Raw genomic sequence first — 16,989 nt, 5'->3', positions numbered from 1 at the left:
ACCTGTTGTGTGTGTGTGTGATTGGTGTTCGACTGAAGAAGGAGGAGCCCGACAGGGCTTATAACGGCGCCGCAGAGTGCAGGACGTCGCTCTGAACCAAGAAAAGGTTCAACCACCACGTTCGTAGTTTGTGAAGGCTCTGAACCAAGTAAAGGTTCAACCACCACGTTCGTAGTTTGTGAAGGCTCTGAACCAAGTAAAGGTTCAACCACCACGTTCGTGGTTTGCGAACTCTTAACCTCATGCTGTAAATATTTGTAAATAGTGCCATAAACCTTGTTTGTTTTTCGTATCCCCATCTTGTAAGCGGTCGTTTCCTCAACCCGAAGCTACACCACAGCACCCCGGGATCACGACGACTGGTGATCAGCGGTGGGATCACGACAACTGGTGGCAGCGGTGGGATACGACGCAACACCCCGAGTCACAACAACTGGTGGCAGCGGTGGGATCACGACAACTGGTGGCAGCGGTGGGATCACGACAACTGGTACCAGCGGTGGGATACGACGCAACACCCCGAGTCACAACACTGCTTAGTCGGGCCCGCACAGAATCAGAAACATTCGCGAGTATATGCCAATAGATCAATATTTGAACGTGTAATATAATATAAAGTTTAATATCTTAGAACCACGATTTTATTAGAAGGTGGCAATTTAAGTTAGTTTAGAAAAAATTTATTGCCACAAACGTTAATAACACTCAACAGACTTTTTTCTTCTTAGAGATACTCTAACGATGACGACAAAACAGACGTCATTTACATGAACATAGATATGAGATGACGTTGAAAGAACATGTAAATTCGATGGTTTGTGTTTAGAAAAAGTGGTTAACGATTTAGAGTACCGTTAGTACTCTACTATATATGGTTTTCAACTCACGAAAATTGCTTTGTCAGCGTTGTATCCATGCGTCTTTCTTGCTGAGAACACGCACGAACATAGCGCTCCAAGGCCACGTGTACCGTGCAGCGTGAACCGAGCAGGTAGGCACACTATAAATTGCGAGAACAGTTCAATTCACGCTGTCTTAAAATTAGTGAATCAGAAAATTAACAACGCCACCGCATTTTTAATTTATTTATTGCGCAGCTGTTACAAACGCCATGAATGCGCGCTTGCTCTGCTTTTTATACGTGATTTTTTTTTTTGAGCAGCAGTTGCGAATTCAAACGTGAAAGGTGCGTAAGTTGCCGCACGCATTGGTTCATTGCCGGAAAAAGTATACGAGAGAGAGAAAGAGAGAGAGAGAGAAAAACTTTTATTGTTGAAAAAAAAAGAAAGTTTGGAAACCAAAGCTTGACCCCGGACCCCGCTACATGGTCGGCGTCCCTAGTCCGGGACACCGCATGACGAGACCCCGACTGGCGCCCGGAGTCCATTCAGACTCCAGCGAAGAGCACTTGAGGAGGGCAGTTTCCCATGCCTCTCAAGAAGGGGTAAAAGAAAAAGGCAGGTGGAGATTTTTCGCACATGCCCGCACCATGTGGAAGATGTCACAGGTCTCGCCACAGTGTGGGCACCGCCCATCCGTGTTCGGGTACAACGAATGCCATGGGCGCGTGCGATAACGTAGCCACGAGCGAAACGTGGCGAGAACGGGATGTCAAGTGAGTGCATGCGACCCCACGGTCAGGCAGACTGGAAACAAAATGTACTAATGAAACCGACGCGTGCTCCATCTATAGTTAACTGCCCCGCCATGGTGGTCTAGTAGCTAAGGTACTCGGCTGCTGACCCGCAGATCGCGGGATCAAATCCCGGCTATGGCGGCTGCATTTCCGATGGAGGCGGAAATGTTGTAGGCCCGTGTACTCATATTTGGGTGCACGTTAAAGAACACCAGGTGGTCAAAATTTCCGGAGGCCTCCACTACGGCGTCTCTCATAATCAAATAGTGGTTTTGGGACGTTAAACCCCACAAATGAATCAATCAATCATCTATAGTTGATTCTTTCGTTACCGCGCGAAAATAGTTGTTTTTCGTATGACTCGGGAAAATCGTTTTTGCCAGTTGGAAAAGTACTCCAGCACGCATTGCAGCATCCCAAACTTTGCACAACGAAATGCTCTTTCCAAAAAAATGTTTGTTGTAGGGCAACACAAATATTTTAGAATGAATGAAAAAGTGAAGAGCGTTGAATTTTTTGTCACAAGCTGGTTAACACTATATATGCAAAAATATTCAAAACAAAGAAAATTTAGAATATACATTGTGTAGATAGATGACCCAGGAATGGTATAAAAATAATTAATGTTGTAGAAAAGTGTTTCTCTTCACCTAGACAAACAAAATCAGAACCGAGGTGCTGCTTCGTTGCTCGTACCATGCGGTGAAGCATTGAATGGTTTTTCGTGAGACACAAGTGTACTTGTACACTTTTTCTCAGTAAATATTAGTTGTGCTACGATAAGAGTCTCCTGGTGTTCCAATAGAGGTAGATGGATACCCGTGATGCGAATAATTAATTTTTCTATAAATGAGATGTCCAACGAGCTTCGCTATTCCATCTAGCGTCACCTCTTTCCATGAGCCACATTAGACTGCAGAGGTTGGCATTCCAAAACATGCACCCAAGCATTTTTTTTTTATTTTCTCGCATATCGTATTAAAAAAAGACAATATCGCGCGCAGTTCCAAAACGTTTCGCACTGCTCCATAGTCAGGGTCAATATGTGCTCCGGGGGCCTTCTTGTTAGGAGAAGCTCTGCCCCCAGCGCCAGCACACTGCGCCCATCGAAGTGTAGACCATGCGCGTAACCAGAGTAGCTATAGGATTGTGTGCGAAGGTCAGAAGCTATACGCACTTGCGGCGGAGGAAAAAACTTGAGGATGTAAACAAAACAAACCCATGAACAGCTGTGGATGTATCAGGCTGACACAAAACATCGTCGCCATAAAACTTGAAGCTGTGGTGCTGTCATCCTCGAACGCTAAGCTCGTCGTCACTCAATTGAGGTGGGCTTGCAAGACAGTTTAAAGCAGCGCATGCGTTTTTCAGCGCTTATGCACACCCATGCGTGCATGATGACGACATCATAGGAGTGACTAGTGACACTAGATGCGACCCTGTGTCATGATATAACAATGCAAGCGAAACCAAAGCTGCTGGAAACTGTCAGAGAAGGCCACCTCGACACTTTAGACACGTGGCGGACCTTCGTAAATATTTTTTGTAGAACAAAATTTTCCCGGCTTTTAGGAACAGCTTTCTATTGAATATACGGCATAAATTTCTGGCTATCATTACTGCTTAACATAGTCAAGTTGCGAAGCTGACGCTTAAATTCGATATTATGCTTGCAAAGGTTCTTTTAAATGCAGAACTTCGATGTATACTGCAGCATAATCACGAGGGGCATGCACTTCGGTCAAGTTCGCGAGCCTAGTCACTTTTCCAACAATACACGCACATTGGTTCGCGCAAGGTCTGTCAAAAATCACTATGTTGCCGAAACGGGTAAATTCAAATTGACTATGAAAGTCGAGTGGCTGGAATAACTACTGGAAAGTGCTGGGTGCACAAGAAACAAATTTAGCATGCCGAAATCGATGATCGAAAAGCGCCGATCACCGGTGATCGAGTTGGATAGGCTTGGTAACGAAAGAGCTAACTGCAGCAAACATGATATTCAACGCTCGGTGGCGCTGACCTCAGTCCAAGCGAGCCGAGGCTAGCTCACTCCACCGAGGCTACGCGTCAGAGAGTTCGACATAAAGGTGCTGACGGCTTAAGTACATTTGTACTTCTACACGTCTTCTCTACATACGCCGGTTTTCAAACACAGTGCAAGTTTCCGCAAAGCTCTTTAAAGTTGCGCTACCACGTATATCACAGTGTTCTTTACAATATCGAATGAGCACAGGTCTCGCGTGCAGTACATGAAGTCCCTGCTGCGGATGAGTCACACAACAGATCGCATATAATGCCGGCACGACTACTGACGTCGACAAAGACGGAAGAAAACCCGCGGCATCAACCACTGCTATGAATTTTGGCAGGGCTGAACTATAGAATAAGCAGCTGCAAGAACAAAACGAACCAGTTGCGAAGATATAAACGCCACGGTGCGTACGGATAGGATGGTTGGCACAGACTCGCAGAAACGTTTTCAAAATGGCGCCACGCTGGCTTTTGGCGAAGCAGGATGTGGAGAGTACGTACATTTGCGCGTGTATTTCCTGTTTGTTAAACGCATGTCATGAGTGAATTATACAGTGAAAGAACTTTTTATTATTCATAAAGTTCATTACTGTGTCTACTACAGCTCTTTTGTGTTTGCAATTTTTTCCTGTAACTACAGATTACCATGGGGACGTGAGTGCTCCCTTCCGCCGCTAACGAAGATGGTCGAACTTTCTTGCGAAAAGCTCCGCTTAACTTCAATGGCGTAAGGGAGACAGTGTGACACGGACCGCATCTGCGTTGTCGTGAAGACGAGAGAGGTCAACGGAGTTCACTGGTGCCCGTGTGACAGAAGTGTCACTCGCTGAGTCGTTTCGAGGGACAGATTCAGCTCTCTCCTATCAATACACACGGTGGTGTAAACAATTGATACGCCACAAAACCACGATAGTACGGTGAGAGGTGCCGTAGTGGGGGACTCCGGATTAATTTTGACCACCTGGGGTTATTTAATGTGCGCCTAAACTTAAGTACGCCAGCCTCTAGCCTTCCACTTCCATCGAAATGCGGCCGCCGTGGCCGGGATTGGTTGGCGCGACCTTTGGGTCATCCATCGAGAACCATATCCGCAAAACCTCAGCGGCGAGTTGCGCCCATATGTGGTCCACTATATCATATGGCATACACAGACCTGAGGAATTCGTACAATTTACTGCCCTGAAAATCGTGGTCAACTGCGAAGGCAGTGGCATTGCGTACGAAAACTTCGGTGCGGTATTATACTCGCAAAGCCCCGCATAACGGGTATATAGAAGGCGATGAGGTGGAATTGGTGCCGGGGCGCCGAGCCCGATTGCGCGTGGAGCGTCAGGCGAGGGGAGCGGCGCCTTTGTGGTGGAATCGCCGGGCCGCGCATGCTTCGGCGGTGGATGGTGCCTGGACGACGAGGCGCGGAAGCAACAGAGGGAAGGCCCTGTAAGTTTGCGCGTGTACTTGTTGTACGAAGCCCGGTCACCGTCACGCACTGATACGCCGTACAAGGCGGTATTTCGTGCCGCGATGCTAGGGAGGAGATCCGCAGAACCACGAACCGAGACGCGCGCCGCTTGCTTGAAACGGGCGCTCATGTTGGAGGGAAGGAAGGCTGTCACACCGCACGCTGTCACGTCAACAGATCTTTAAGTTAACGCGCACCTTACTGTGGGAAAGTATTTATCCCATTACTAACAGCGTAGCTTTCGTTTGTAAATTAGTTGATACTAGTATGTGTGACTTCGCCAGCCAATAGCACAATATTGTCACGTGGTCGTGACGTTCGCGTTGTCAGGACGAAACACTTCATTTGGGTGAACCTGTATCCAGGAAACAGAACTCATTTCGTCATGTGGGCCACGTGATCATTATGAGGCTTGCCGTGGTGGAGGGCTCTGGAGATTTCGACCATCTGGTGTTAGACGGGCCTTCACCATTTGGCCTCTAATCAAAATGGAGCGCCGCGGCCCGGGTTGAACCGGTGACCGTCGGATCAGGAGCCGAGCACCGTAAACGCTTCACAGCCATGACTCACAATGAAAACACGTTAATGTCTTCGCCCTTCTCCTACTTGATCTCCGTTTACAAACTGTGGTCGCTACAGACTTTGAGAATCTTGTAGTTGGCAACCTTTCGTCTACCTTTTACGCAAGTATACCGTACAGCGGTGTCGCGGTCACCGTCTCAACGCGCGCGTGGCGGCAACACTCCAATTCCTGCGGCGTCCTCTTCCGCGTACGCTTTCGAGTGGGTCCATCGTAAGATGGGCCGTCCCCGTCGTCATCATTCCGGTGTCGTTGTTCGCAGACACGCACACCGGCGTCGTGGTGGCCGCGTCAGCGGTGATGAAAGACGGCGTGGCGGCCAGCTTGGCTGCTCGCCCGTTGCGCAACCGCTGGCGCGCGTCTTGGGGCGCTCGGCAGCTTTGGACTCCGCGACGCGGAACAACACGGTGCCGCGGCTGCTGGCGACGACGAGCCGAGCGGCTTCACGTGTTTCGGGGCCATTTCGGCGGGCATGCATTGTTTGTGTGTGCCTAGGAGGCATCGTTGCGTGCTCGCGGCATGTACTTCGGTGGTGGCCACTTCGTTGACTCCGCACGACAAGGCGCAACTGACGCAAATGCGCGCACTCGGGGATGAGCGCGGTGCGCTGGCTGCGCGCCCTTCCTTGTGATTGCTTGTCCCAGGTGTCTATCGAGGGCTGTAGTGATCTTACAATGAAGCTGTCTTAGTCTACCATGTGCCGTTGTAATCGTCGTCGTCGTCGTCGCCGTAGTAGTAGTAGTAGTAGTAGTAGTAGTAGTAGTAGTAGTAGTAGTAGTAGTGATTTCACCATTGTCAGCAAAATGAGTCCCATTCACGTGTTCTCCTGTAACCGAAAAAAAAAAAACATTTGACGTCATCATAGAGCCGATACACCTTAACTGCATGAAGAAGAATATTCTGTACGCTGCAAGTTGTTCAAGCGTGCACTAGCTTGCGGGCCATCAACTGTATCTTTGCGTACGCGAAGGGCACTTTCGTGATAGGGCGTGTGTTTCATAAACGCAGCCTGAATTCTCGAATCTACGGTAATTTCTCCCGTTAGTAACCGACGTTGGCAATGCAAAGCCTTTGGAAACCCAGGCCAATTATTACGTCTTGCGTGACATAAGGTAGAACTGCGGACTCGGCACTAAATACATGACCACCCATGTTAACTTCTACACTGCACACACCAACAGGATATCGGGGCTCGCCACTCACTCCGCGAAACGTATCGGTACGGTACGTCCCAGCAGAAGAACACTTATCGCCCAAGAAGGCGTTTGAACGGGATACTCTTCCCTGAAATAGATGCGCCTGTGTTCACTTTAAGGCCGTAGTTGAAACGCTGGACACACACACACACACACACACACACACACACACACACACACACACACACACACACACACACACACACACACACACACACACACACACACACACACACACACACACACACACACACACACACACACACACACACACACACACACACGCGCGCGCGTACGCACGCACGCATTCTTGAACCTTATTCGTAGTAGTAGAAGTAGCAGTAGTAGAAGTAGTAGTAGTCATGCAGGTCACGCTACCAGATGAGGCGTGAATAACGGAATAAATTAAGGACCGAGAGTATGACGATTTTTGTTGGTATACCGAAAGTCATCACAATCATCACCACGCAGCTTCGCTCTCCCACGGCTTGCAGAGTGATGATTGATTGATATGTGGGGTTTAACGTCCCAAAACCACTATATGATTATGAGAGACGCCGTAGTGGAGGGCTCCGGAAATTTAGACCACCTGGGGTTCTTTAACGTGCACCCAAATCTGAGCACACGGGCCTACAACATTTCCGCCTCCATCGGAAATGCAGCCGCCGCAGCCGGGATTCGAACCCGCGCCCTGCGGGTCAGCAGCCGAGTACCTTAGCCACTAGACCACCGCGGCGGGGCCTTGCAGAGTGTTGAACTAACTGAAATTTTTCTCTTTCTTTTTTTGAAAAAAAAGGGGGGGGGGGCATTGCGAGGGTGCTACGAAGTATAGATCCTATTTACTTCACAACAAAAAACAGAAAGAAACGAAGCGGGGTTGTGGTTGCAAGTATTAGCAATATTGTACGGTGGGCATCACACGCATCTTTTCACGCGGCTCTGTTCATTACCGTGGTGCCAAGCTTATTAATAAATATATCAATTCGTACCCTGCTTCCTTGACGACTTTACTTGCTGAGATATGTTAGTGGCGTGGTCGTGTTACAGCTATCGAGGACGCGTCTTTATCTTTACTATGAATGCGCACGGAATCGCGTTCTCTCAGTGCGCGCCCACCAGTGGTGTTGTAAAAAGACGTCTTACAACATATATACATTATAATGACAAATAGCATACATTCAAATTCGATATGCGTTATTAAGGAGCATCGGACCAGTTAATCGAAGGTCGCAGGTCCCTGCGAGCGTCTGCCATCTTTTTGTCCTTTTTTTCTTCATTGACGTTCACGTTACACTAACATGCCCTTTACATTCCTCGGCATCATTGTGTTTTGGTTGTCGTTAATATTGTGCGTAGCAAAGAAAAAACGGCCCCTTAAAATTCTTCTAACGTGTATACATGTTCGTAACGCTCCGTGTTTTTCAAGGAGGCTTGGCCAGCTTTGAATTGCGGTTCATGGAGAACAAGTAAACGCATACTAATAACGAGCACAACGATTGTCTCAAGGGTATCGCCACTACTACGAAATGATCTGACGTGCACGTCATGTTGTTTCGTTACGTGAACGCGTTCAGCCCATCAAACGGGGCATCGGGAGTCAAGGGTGTTATACGCAGAACGGTCTTTACATATTGCGTAACTGCCGAAAGATGGTGCATGATAGAAAAGGAGACGTTCGAAAGTTCTAGAAGTAATAAAGGAGAAGGAAGAAAAGAGACCCGCTTCTGTTGCGACAAAGTGGGAAGGCGCGCACGCACTGCAACCCACTATCACACCGTGCCTGGTGGACGATGTCGTGCAACTTGAACGAAGAAGGCGGGCGACCCGCGTCAGCCCTAGTTTCTTTCTTCTGTGCACGTTACGCACAGCGCACCCGGACAAAAAAGTAAAGCCCGTGTCTCCCCGGATGTCGTGCGGGAATGCTTCTTTCTTTCCTTAGTTTTTCTTTTTTTCTAAACCGCACGTGCGCACGATGCGAAGCAGGCGCTCTTTTCTGACTGCCCCTTATTTTCGCGTCGACGCTGGTGTTAATACGCGCGTGGCCGAGATAACCGCACGCGGTCTTGCGGCTTCCGAGTCTCGTGCACGCGCGAATGGGTGAATGGGACGCACGCGAAACAGCACGGTGTTTTCCGAGTCGTCCTCTGTCTGCTATATCGTACGAGGCACAGTTGCTATACATTAACAGGGGGATTTCCTGCATTGTTTTCTAATGTTGGCTTTGTTACCAAGAGTGCGATGCTGGTTCTTTGACAGACGCGCTCTAGTCTTACGCTGGTTAAGCAGCTACAGACGCATCTACGACATTATCTCTGTTCCCCTTGATTAACGTGCATAGGCGGGCTAATATGAGGGGGAGGGGGTGTTTGTCTGGAATTCCAAGAACGATAGGCTTTCCACCGCTACCACTCGGCAAAGCGAGGTCCAGTGGTAGACACGGCGTCGATTCACTTTAATCTTGACGTACATTTCACTTCTTCAAGGGCATAGCCAGTGGGTGGCACATCGGCCTCGCCCCTATACGACCCTACTGGCGGAAGAGCAGCTAAACGCTATCGTCGAAGTCGTACTCCGGCTCCGAATCCTTATACACCTGCAGCGGGAGCTCTAGCCTGCTACAATAATATTCTGTAATCTATAGCGCTGCCGCGGCCTGTCGCACCCTGGCCAGAAATATGGCCATCTATTGTCACCCACTAAGTCGCGATTTTCAGCTAAAATAGAAGCGTTTTATTTACTCGAAGTATGGTCGTGGTACGTCAGTTACTGAATTAATGCGAGATAACGAATTCCAGACGCTACAATCGTGGCGCCAGCTTCTCCGTCTAAAATTCTTCGACTCGCTAATTAACAATAAACTTGGGCTAGACCCATCACATTACGTTACCCCAGTTTCGACCAGGCAAACTCGTCATTCTCATGTCCGATCTTTAACTCCGTATTTTGCGCGGACAGATTTATTTAGGTTTTCCTTTTTTCCGAGAACTGTAACAGAATGGAATAACCTGCCTTCTGATTTCCTCCAAACCTTCGATCTTGATGAACCCAATGTTTAATTCTGTGAATCTTGACCCCCCCCTCCCAATATCGCTTGGTTTTTTTTTTTTTTTGTTCAGATGTTTCTTTTCTACTCGCTCTTCTCTTACACAGATGTATTTCAGTCAAGCTGTGTCACTCATGTACTGATCTTGTGGTTGTGTTTATGCCCCTCCTGCTTGGGCCTTTTTGGCCTGCAGTATTCCACAAATAAAAGTTTATTATTATTGAAGTTTATTATTATTAACAGACTGGCGATACATAAAATGAAGAAGACGTTTTACAGACTAGGGTCCCATAGTCCGAAGACTGTAGGGGGACCCACGATGAAGAAAGCATGTAAACAAGTGCAAGGGCAAATGGCAAGACAATGTAATATTAACAAAACAATGCTATAAAGCAACTATAGAAAAATAACGAAGCGATAAAACATAGTAATAATCACAACTTCAACAAATACAATCGCTAAGTCAAAATGCAAAAAGGACAACATAGAATAATTTATAGTGATAGAAGATATAATTTCAAAGTTTTTTTGAATGTATACAAGTTGGATAGAGACTTTATATTTGGTGGAATAGAGTTCCATAATGAAATAGCTGTGAATGACAAAGACTTTATGCCGTAATTAGTGCAAACTCGGGGTAGTAATAAATTTCGCTCCAATGCGAAGCGAGTGCGGTTAGTGTTTATCAATAAGTCACAGTTGATGAGGTCGAAGGGTAGCCGACGGTGAATTATATTAAAGAACAAACAAGTACAATGAAATTCAAATAACCTACTAATACTCAGAATATTGTATTGTCTAAGCAAAGAAATAGCGTTCGAACGACGAGGGCTGAAAGTGATAATGCGGATTGCTTGGTTCTGTATATGTTGTACAGATGAGATGTACGAGTGATAGGTGTTGGCCCAGGTAATTATGCCATAGTTAAAATGACTATGAATAAATGAGAAGTAGAGCGATAGTAATGCATTAGTGGAAAAATATGGCCTAGCTTTAATCAATGCACGAATACCAAAAGCAGTCTTTTTCTTTATGTCTAATAAGTGTAGACCAAAATTAAGGGTTATGTCTAAACGTACACCGAGAAAAGAAACAGTATCACAAGCATGGATAGTATTAGGACCCATAGTTATAGCAGCAGAAGTTAACAAATGTTTATGAGCAGACCTGAAAACCATGAACTGAGTTTTAGAGGGGTTTATCGTTAGATCATTGTTGTTGCACCATAAAACTACATCGCTGAGTACAGAGTTTAGTTTTGATATTAAAGATGGAACTGTTTTGGCCTTACATGATACTGTGGTGTCGTCAGCGTACAAAACACAATGTGCAGAGCAAATGACGTCAGGGAGATCATTAATATAAATAATGAATAGGAGGGGGCCAAGAATGGACCCCTGCGGAACACCTTGATTGGTAATCTTAATGTTAGAGTAAGAGCCACCTGTAAAGACCACATTTTTTCGGTTAAACAGGTAACTTTTCAGAAAATTTAAAGCTGGTCCAGTAATACCATAAGAATCTAACTTATTGAAAAGAATGGAGTGATTGAGCGTGTCAAAGGCTTTAGTTAAATCCAAAAAGACTGAACCCGAGAAGTTACCAGTATCAATGGAATGTTTGATGAAGTCTGTCAAAGAAAGCAGAGCAAGGTTAGTGGAGCTTCCATGACGAAAACCAAACTGGGAAGGTTTTATAACATTAAATTTCGAAAGGTAAGAACTAAGACGCTTTACAAACAGTTGTTCAATTAGTTTACTTAATGATGGAAGAATAGAGATAGGCCTATAATTTTTAATATCATCTTTATCGCCTTTCTTGAAAATTGGTATAATTTTTGCACGTTTTAATGAGTCAGGAAAAGAACCTTTAGAAAAAATGAGATTGATTATATGGGTTAAGGGCTGAGAAATTATATGAGCCACCATCTTTAAATGGTGTGCACAAATGTTATCCAGACCGGGAGAAGTATTTTTAAGATTACGAATAGCTGATACTATTTCGTCAGAGGAAGAGGGAAAGAGAAAAAATGAGTGAGGTAAGCGCGGCAAACTAGGTGAAGGAACATTTTTTGAGGAATTGGATGACGAACAAAAATACTCAGAAAACGCATTAGCAATGTCGTCAGAGTGACAATAAGTAGCGTTATGGTGAGTGATTTTCGTTATGGGCGAGTTAATTGTAGGCGAATTCAAGAATTCATTGAGCAGTTTCCACTGTTTTTTATGATTATTTTTGTTCTTTATAAATTCCTCATTATAATAGCGTTTCTTGGCAAGTTTTAGCAAAGAGTTAAGAGTATTACAGTAACTTTTATAGCGAAGTGCCAAGGCGATATTAAAGGGTTGTCTCTTAACTTTCCTATAGAGGTTATCCTTCTTTCTGAGACTGGTTAATAAGGCAGATGTCATCCACGGGCTTTGAGGCTCTTGGTATTTCTTGTTATAAGCAATAGTGTGAGTACTAGAAGAAACAGCTTCTGAGAATAAAGAAGAAAATGTATCAACCGCTGATTGTGGATCAGCCTGCGAGCTAACTTTGGACCAGTCACAGTTTGAAATTGCACTGATGAAATTGTCTTTGTCAAATCGCAGTGCAGTAAAAATTGTGTTGATTTGAGTTATAGGGCTATCAAATGTGATGAAGATGGGATAATGATCGGTAATATCGACATCAACCACCCCGGACACTCTAGGATTAAAGTTACAAAAAGCATGATCCAAAAGAGTGTTAGAGCCACGTGGGTTGGATCTAGTGTATGAATCGATGAGGCACGTTAACCCGTACCCTAGAAGGCAATCATTATAGGCACTTGTAGTTCTTGAATGAGAATCTAATAGGTTAATGTTGATATCGCCTACCAACAATACATTTTTGTTCTCCATTGATAGAGTGTTCAGGACAGTCTCAAGAGCCGATAAGAACTGGATAAATGAGGAGGAAGGTGAGCGATAGATGCAAGCGAGTATTAAATTTTTTTGATTATGAGTAACCTGTGGCTGTTCAATTTCTATCCAAACTGATTCGCAATAGGGGATGGTAATATGAAGGTCCAATCTGCGAATATAATTAATGCCAGAAGAAATGAAAATGGCTGAGCCACCATAGTTGTCAGATGCACGATGACAGTATTCAGATTTGTACGACGTAAAACCATATAGATTAGCATCCACATCGGAAAGCCAGGTTTCTGATATACATATAAATGAAAAAGAGTGTCTGGTAGAGTGAATGAAACTATTAATGTTGTCGTGATTCCTTCGCAAGCTACGTGCATTGAAATGAACTAGAGAGCGTTGATTGTCAGATAGAAACGAAATAAATTCTTCAGCAGAAAAGGACATGATTGACAAGTACTCGTCAAGGACAAAAAAAAATTAGAAAAAGAGAGAGAGAGAGAGAGAATTGTCCCTAGAATCGATGACACGCGACTTAGTTGAAAACCCGAAGGTCGTTCTCAGACTTTAAGATGAACACTTTGCTGCTGCTAGTCTGACGAGCCTTAATCTGGCAGTTGTCCGTCCATAAAAACTGCCAGCTCTTCTCCTTCTTAAGAGCTAGTGCCTTAGAAAACAAGCGTTTGTTCTCGACAGTAAGGTGGTCATTAACGAACACAGCAGCATCAGTGGAACCAGAAAAGCCAATTTGGCCAGTACGTAGACGGGCTTTGCGAGCCCTACGAACAAACTCGCCTTTCTTCTCGCGGCAACAAAAGCGAGCGATAATGTTCTTCTCCTTAGACTTTGTGGCCACACGATGGACAACGTCCAAGTCAGAGGGAGAAACAGAGCAGCCGATGGCATTGCCAATGGTTTTCACGATTGCAAGGCAATCTTCATTTTGCGTGACCGGAACACCCTTTATCTCAACATTATTCAGTCGAGAATACTGTTCTAGATCAGCAACTTTTTTTTCCAACGCCTCATTTTTTGCGGAGAGTGCGCGGTTCGCAGTCACCAGCTCGTCCTGCCTCACCCTCATGTCATCAAAAACATCACTTAAGTGCTGAACACTTTCCGCCAGAGTTGCGCTTTGATCAAAGCCGAGTTCATGTAGCTTGTTAGAACACTTAGAAACAAGGTCTGCAACCACACGTTCAAGCCTACCATCGAACAGACTTTCGAGCGCGTCTATTCGCTTAGCAAGCTCGGTATTAGTAGGCATAGTGCAGTATACAATGTAACAACTTGGCAAAAGCAGCAGTCACGGCTAAGAATTAAAAAAAAAAAATAAGAAAAGACAACTTGAATACCACAAACCTGCACAAAGAATGCGTAGTTTTTAGATGCGAGTCAACCAGCCGTAACGCTGCTTGCCAAATGAAGACGAAGCACTTGCGACGTCCTTATATAGGCCTGAAGGGGCAGCACCAAGCGCTGCTCGGTAACAGCAGATCTCGTGGCAGCACGATAAATGCGGGCGTCGGATCTCGTCGATGAATTCAACGATAAAAACGCTGATTCGAAGAGCAGACTGCGCCGGCGCACTAAATCCTGTCGAAAACCACGCTGGCCCAGAAGAAACAGGCCGCTACGGCAGCGACGGGAACAGGCTGCGACGGAAACTTGCTGAAAATCTGCACAAAGAATGCGTAGTTTTTAGATGCGAGTCAACCAGCCGTAACGCTGCTTGCCAAATGAAGACGAAGCACTTGCGACGTCCTTATATAGGCCTGAAGGGGCAGCACCAAGCGCTGCTCGGTAACAGCAGATCTCGTGGCAGCACGATAAATGCGGGCGTCGGATCTCGTCGATGAATTCAACGATAAAAACGCTGATTCGAAGAGCAGACTGCGCCGGCGCACTAAATCCTGTCGAAAACCACGCTGGCCCAGAAGAAACAGGCCGCTACGGCAGCGACGGGAACAGGCTGCGACGGAAACTTGCTGAAAATCTGCACAAAGAATGCGTAGTTTTTAGATGCGAGTCAACCAGCCGTAACGCTGCTTGCCAAAATGTAGATGGTCTATTGAGTATTTACGGATATTAATGACAGACAGTGGAACAATATTTATTAATTGCAAAATAAGCCCTAAAAGTCGCCTGCTGTAAATTCTGCCCACTGCCGGTGACCGCCATTTTGCCACGGCATTTGAGATGTCACCTGCTTCGTGGAGTGGAGCCGTGTTCTTCTACCGAAGTTTGAACCGCCGCAAATTATTAAAATTCTGAAGGCCAAGCTGAAGAAAGCTGACATAAATCCATTCTGGTATGCATGGCCGAGGCGCTGAACCTGCACCTGACCTCGAAACAAAATTGTTGGCTGTAATATAGACGCCCGCAAAGCAGTCGGCTTCTTACGTCGCTGCTTACGAGTGCTTGCGAGTCAGCCCATTCGCGTTTTATCTAAACATTCGTTATATATAAGGCGTTCAACCAGATGCGCTGAAACTTCGCCAGCTTGTTTGTGAACATCCGGGATTCAACCCACATAACACAGATTGTGAGCGTAAATTGGGCGTTAGGGCCCCTTTAAAGCACAGGCCAGGCACATGCAGCCGACCACTGACTTGCCTGTGGCAATCTAACCGTCAATTGTCACAGGCATGTAGTTTCCTAAAAATAACAAAAGGAGACTCTGGCGCTGAGATCGTTCAGCGACCATGGGAATGATGGTATAGTACATGGCTTTGCCTATGCTCGTGGGCTTCGAATGCAGTTGTGGCTTCGTCTATTCCAGTGTTTTTGTTTTTTGGATGAAAGAACATACAGCTTTGAACTTCGTGACCTGATTTGAATTGGTGAGCCTTAAAAGTGAAGGTGGAGAAGTGGAACTGCAGAACAATTGCTGTTTTTTTGTTTTGTGACAAATCAGCTCCGAGCAACACAAAGCCAACCGGAGCCAGATGTACGAAAATTAGGCAAATCTCGTTACTACCCATCATTCCCATGCTCGCTGAAGCGATGTGCGTTGCAGCTTCCGCAGACACTAACGCCAGAGTTTCCTCTAGTGTATCGATAGGAAACTCTATGGTCGCAGGGGCACAACCATGTGGTGACTCACTAGAGAAATCAGCAGGCGCAACGGGCCGCATCCTAGCCTCGTATGTCCTGACGAGCAGCACACATCCTCATACATTACAGAGGCACAGTGCCTGCCAATATTTGCAGAGCTCGCAGCTACGCGGGACTGCTTATCGGCGGTGGTTTTGAAACTAGATTGCTTGTCGCTGAACAGATTGCCTATATACACGTACGTAGGCTGTCCAAGTGGCTTGCCTCAGATCAGCAACGCCTTATCCACCCGCGGCTTGTCCTTCTCCGGGTGCTAAACATAATCAGTATGGACGTTTCTTATAAATGCAGTGTTAATCAAATATTGTAAATATTTTTATTATACAGAAGGTATCGTACCGCCTATTGATTTTTCTATCGTTCTTTTTCTCTCTGCGCGTCGAATCGTGTGCAGCAGCCACAGGGTACTGTAACTAGATAAACTATTTTGGCTGGCAACCTTTTTTTATAAAAGTTATTCTGTACTTGTTACGTGATTTGGTTGCTGTTCTATAAAGGGCGCCTCTGCTTTTCTCTTTGCCTCCCCAGAACCTGGCGTTCAGCGCCCGGGACCGCGACAACATGTCCCTGCGCGGCCTGATCCCGCCGGCCGTTCGCTCAGTGGAGACCGAGCTGCAGGCGGTCATGGACAATATTAAGCTGTACGAGTCGGGGCTCGCAAAGTACCTCTATCTGCGGGAGCTGCACGTGAGTATACATATACGCGCGTAGTGTATACGCAGACGGCTCAGCATGACCGTCGCCGCTTCTTGCTGCTTTGTATCATCGTCATCATCATCAGCCTCACTACGCCCACTGCAGGACAAAGACCTCTCCCGTGTTCCGCCAGTCAACCCGGTCATGTGCTTGCTGGCGCCACTTAGTACCCGCAAACTTCCTAGTCTCGTCTGCTCACCTAACTTTCTGTCTCCCCTCACGCGCTTGCCTTCTCTTGGAATCCAGTATGTGACCCTTAATGACTAGTAGTTAATTTGCCTTCGCGCTACGTGCCCTGTCCATGACCATTTCTTCTTGTTGATTTTGACTA

General features: G+C 46.2%; 1 protein-coding gene across 3 annotated transcripts in view; it reads left to right on the top strand.

Moving 5' to 3' along the window:
• LOC142817928 (NADP-dependent malic enzyme-like) overlaps nucleotides 1-16,989 on the top strand; it is a 141,152-nt gene that overhangs the window by 92,774 nt on the left and 31,389 nt on the right. For all 3 annotated transcript variants that reach the window (XM_075895904.1, XM_075895905.1, XM_075895906.1), the window contains one exon: nucleotides 16,491-16,649. In XM_075895904.1, the coding sequence (XP_075752019.1) occupies nucleotides 16,491-16,649 (159 nt within the window). The remainder of the gene's footprint in view (nucleotides 1-16,490; nucleotides 16,650-16,989) is intronic.

This window comes from Rhipicephalus microplus, chromosome 5 (genome assembly GCF_043290135.1).
Source record: "Rhipicephalus microplus isolate Deutch F79 chromosome 5, USDA_Rmic, whole genome shotgun sequence".
NCBI lineage: Eukaryota > Metazoa > Arthropoda > Arachnida > Ixodida > Ixodidae > Rhipicephalus > Rhipicephalus microplus.
This window is presented reverse-complemented; position numbering and strand designations above follow the sequence as displayed.